Consider the following 3,589-nt stretch of genomic DNA (forward strand, 5'->3'; position numbering starts at 1 on the left):
TGCTAACCGGATGCTAATCTTTATCCCGTGATGCTAACCGGATGCTAATGTTTATCCCGTGATGCTAACCGGATGCTAATGTTTATCCTGTGATGCTAACCGTATGCTAATGTTTACCCTGTGATTCTAACCGGATGCTCCGCCCACTCAGGGACATGACAGAGGTCGTCCACATCAAGGACAGGAAGGAGGTGATCCATGAGATGAAGTTCTCTCCAGACGGGGCGTATCTAGCTGTCGGCTCCAACGACGGCCTGGTGGACGTTTACGCCGTCGCCCAGAGATACAAGAAGGTCAGGAAGCCTTAGCAGGAAGTGATGCTGCACAGACAGAGACGATCCAGAAATATAAAAGCCAACCAGACAACTAGATTAAAATTCATGCAGTCCAGTTATGTGGTTCACTTTGTCAGATGTTAAAATGTTTTCTACTGGAGGAAACCCAGCAGTGGCTGAATCCCTGACTGGCAGCCATCTTTCCTCTGACTGGTTCCAGGTGGGAGAATGCAGTAAATCCACCAGTTTCATCACACACCTGGACTGGACTGTGGACGGGAAGATCCTGCAGAGCAACGACGGAGCCGGAGAACGCCTCTTCTACTGGATGCCCAGTGAGTCTGGACAGAGTAAAGACTGGATCAATCCGATCGATCTGATCAGATCAATATCATCAGATCAGAGTCTGTAGAGTTGATCCATTCTTCTCTACTTCACCGATCGATCAGGTTCCGAGTCGTTTCTTCCAAGAGATGAAAGTCAGCCATTTTCTTTCTGTCTGGTTTCTATGGATGATGGTTATTGATCGTTTCCATGGCAACAGCAGCATTTGTGGAGATCTGCTTTCCTTCCTCCTGCAGTGGGGAAACCCATCACCAACGAGGAGGTTAAAGGTCAGCGCTGGGCCTCCTGGAGCAGCGTCCTGGGGTCAGAGGTCAGCGGCATCTGGCCAAAGTACTCTGACTCGACGACTGTCAACGCGGTGGATGCCAACCTGTCAGCCGGCGTCCTGGTGTCCGGGGACGACCTGGGCCTGGTGAAGCTGTACCGCTTCCCCTGCCTGCGGAAAGGTCGGCTGCTCCGCCTGCGGCTTCACTTTGCTTTGCTTCGCTTCGCTTTGCTTCACTCTCAACAATCTGCCTCTCGTTTGCCTCCAAGGAGCCAAATTTAAGAAGTACCTGGGCCACTCGGCGCACGTCACCAACGTCCGCTGGTCCAGCGACCTGCAGAGCGTCCTGACCACCGGCGGAGCCGACCATGCCCTCTTCCAGTGGCGCTTCCTGCCGGAGGACGGGACGGGCGGAGCGCCGGATGGAAACACAGCAGGTGGGACAGGAAGGACAAACTACCTGATCGTTCCAAGATCCAACAGGATCGATAATCCCAAACCTTCAGAGGGAGTTTTAACGACGACTGAACATTTCCAGAGCTTTACTGGGAGTAAATTAATGAAACATCACCATGGTTACTCAGAAAACATATGAATGTAAAATATGTCTGGGTTTGGTTCTGGATGTATGTGAGGAAAACCAGTTTTTCAGAAAACGATGCAGAATAAATGAATTCTGTGAGCAGAACTTTAGGAGAACGTTTGGCCCACAGGGGGCGCTGGTCGAGTTCTTAGGGAGTTTATTTATCGCCAACTGGTTGTTTTCATTGTTTCATTGAGACGTTCGGGTCGGTTCTGTTTGGAACAGGACCTTTACATGGGTTCTGACGGACCGGACCGGGTCAGGTTCTGTCTGACCCGGTAGAACTCTGCGGTCGATGTGAAGCATGTTGACTGTAAACAGGAGAGGAACCAGAACTCCTGAGCTGATGCGTCTCAGATCAGAGCAGTAAAACTGAAGCAGGCGAAACTAAAAACGTCCAGAAAGTTTTCACTGATATTCTGTCATTTGAACGGATTTTATTCTCCGACCAACTGATTCAGGTTCAGTTGGTCTGATGTGAATCAGTTTGAATTCACATGTAATTCAAACCGTCATGAAAACGATGAAGACGTTCAGACAGTATGTTACGTCTCTGACGTCATAAGTTACTGTAATAACCAACCCAAACTAGTCCTGTCTAATGGAACATGATGTCACTGAAACCTGTTAAAAGGACATGAGCACAGAGGTCAAAGGTGAAGCCACTCAGAGAATCCGTGTCTCTTTGTCGCTCAGAGAGTCTCGGTGACTCCAACAGTGAAGAGTCGGACAGCGACGCCTCCGACGTCCCGGAGCTCGACTCCGACATCGAACAGGAAACGCAGATCAACTACGAGCGGCAGGTGAGAATCTGACCTCTGACCCTGACCTGACCTCTGACCCTGACCTGACCTCTGACCCTGACCTGACCTCTGACCCTGACCTGACCCGACCCAATCTGACCTCCAGAGAAAGCGCTGCTGCACGGATCCTCCATCAGCTCATCTGCAGGAAGCAGCTGCTGCTGCAGCTCTGTGACTGCAGCGATGCCGCAGCCTGACGCTGTGTTTGTGCTGCTGCAGGTCTATAAGGAGGATCTGCCTCAGCTGCAGCAGCAGAGCAGAGAGAAGAAGCAGCAGGTTGGATCCCTGAAGAGGCAGAGCGGACCGGACCAGGGCCTGCGCCTGCAGTTTGTTCACGGGTACGTTACCATGGAGACGGGCTGCAGTCTGACATCGGGATTATTAATCTGGAATAAATCCTGTTTCTGATCCACATCACAAACTCAGATCAAACATTCCTGTCATTGAGGGAAAAACGGTCCAGTCAAAGTTCATCAGATTAAAAACCAGATTAATGTTGAAAGGTTTGCAGCTTCATGACGTCTGGATTAGAACTTCAGGAGAACCGATCAATTCTGATGATCAATAACTTCAGATTATAATCCATCATTTTAATAAATCCAACCTCAGATTTGATTCACTGAGTTCAGAAGGTTAAACAGAACCAGAACCACCAGAACCAGAACCACCAGAACCAATCTGAACCAGAACCATCAGAACCAGAACCACCGGACCCACCAGAACCAGAACCACCAGAACCAATCAGAACCACCAGAACCAGATTCTGTCTGGATCCATGTTTCTCTCCTGTGGATGAATCTCTCTGGACCAACTCAAACGGTTCTGCTGTAGATCTGCTGTTGGGTTCTGGGCTGTGGTTCTGTTGAAGACCCGGTTTGGACCCAGATTCAGCTTCTGGACTCCAGAAAAGCTGCACCAACAGTGAACGTCCTGGTCGGGTTAAAAACTCTGAGGTTTAAAAAATGATGCAATATGGGATGGTTTGGATTAATGCAGTTAAAATGGCCTAGTCAAAGTCCAGACCTGAATGGTTTCGACAAGGGCTGATCAAAACCAGCCCATATCATCATACCTCCACTCCGTGTTTGTTTTTCTTTCAACATCTGAGATCAGCTTCATCCAGACTGGAGTCCAGCGGCCATCTTGGATTTGAAGAAAAGAGTTTTTCTCCACAACCTTCCTGCTGTGTGTGACCTCTAGGCTGTGTGTGACCTCTATGTTGTGTGTGACCTCTACGCTGTGTGTGACCTCTACGCTGTGTGTGTGACCTCTACGCTGTGTGTGAGACCTCTACGCTGTGTGTGTGACCTCTACGCTG

At 49.7% G+C, this 3,589-nt stretch overlaps 1 protein-coding gene across 1 annotated transcript in view; it reads left to right on the forward strand.

Moving 5' to 3' along the window:
- The window catches only part of LOC103155362 (echinoderm microtubule-associated protein-like 6), a 51,265-nt gene that overhangs the window by 11,691 nt on the left and 35,985 nt on the right, over positions 1 to 3,589 (forward strand). The window contains exons 10-15 of the mRNA XM_016663461.1: positions 152 to 293; positions 496 to 610; positions 857 to 1,066; positions 1,155 to 1,322; positions 2,165 to 2,271; positions 2,491 to 2,609. Coding sequence (XP_016518947.1) covers positions 152 to 293; positions 496 to 610; positions 857 to 1,066; positions 1,155 to 1,322; positions 2,165 to 2,271; positions 2,491 to 2,609 — 861 coding nt within the window. The remainder of the gene's footprint in view (positions 1 to 151; positions 294 to 495; positions 611 to 856; positions 1,067 to 1,154; positions 1,323 to 2,164; positions 2,272 to 2,490; positions 2,610 to 3,589) is intronic.

This window comes from Poecilia formosa, unplaced genomic scaffold (assembly GCF_000485575.1).
Source record: "Poecilia formosa unplaced genomic scaffold, Poecilia_formosa-5.1.2 Scaffold422, whole genome shotgun sequence".
Lineage (NCBI taxonomy): Eukaryota > Metazoa > Chordata > Actinopteri > Cyprinodontiformes > Poeciliidae > Poecilia > Poecilia formosa.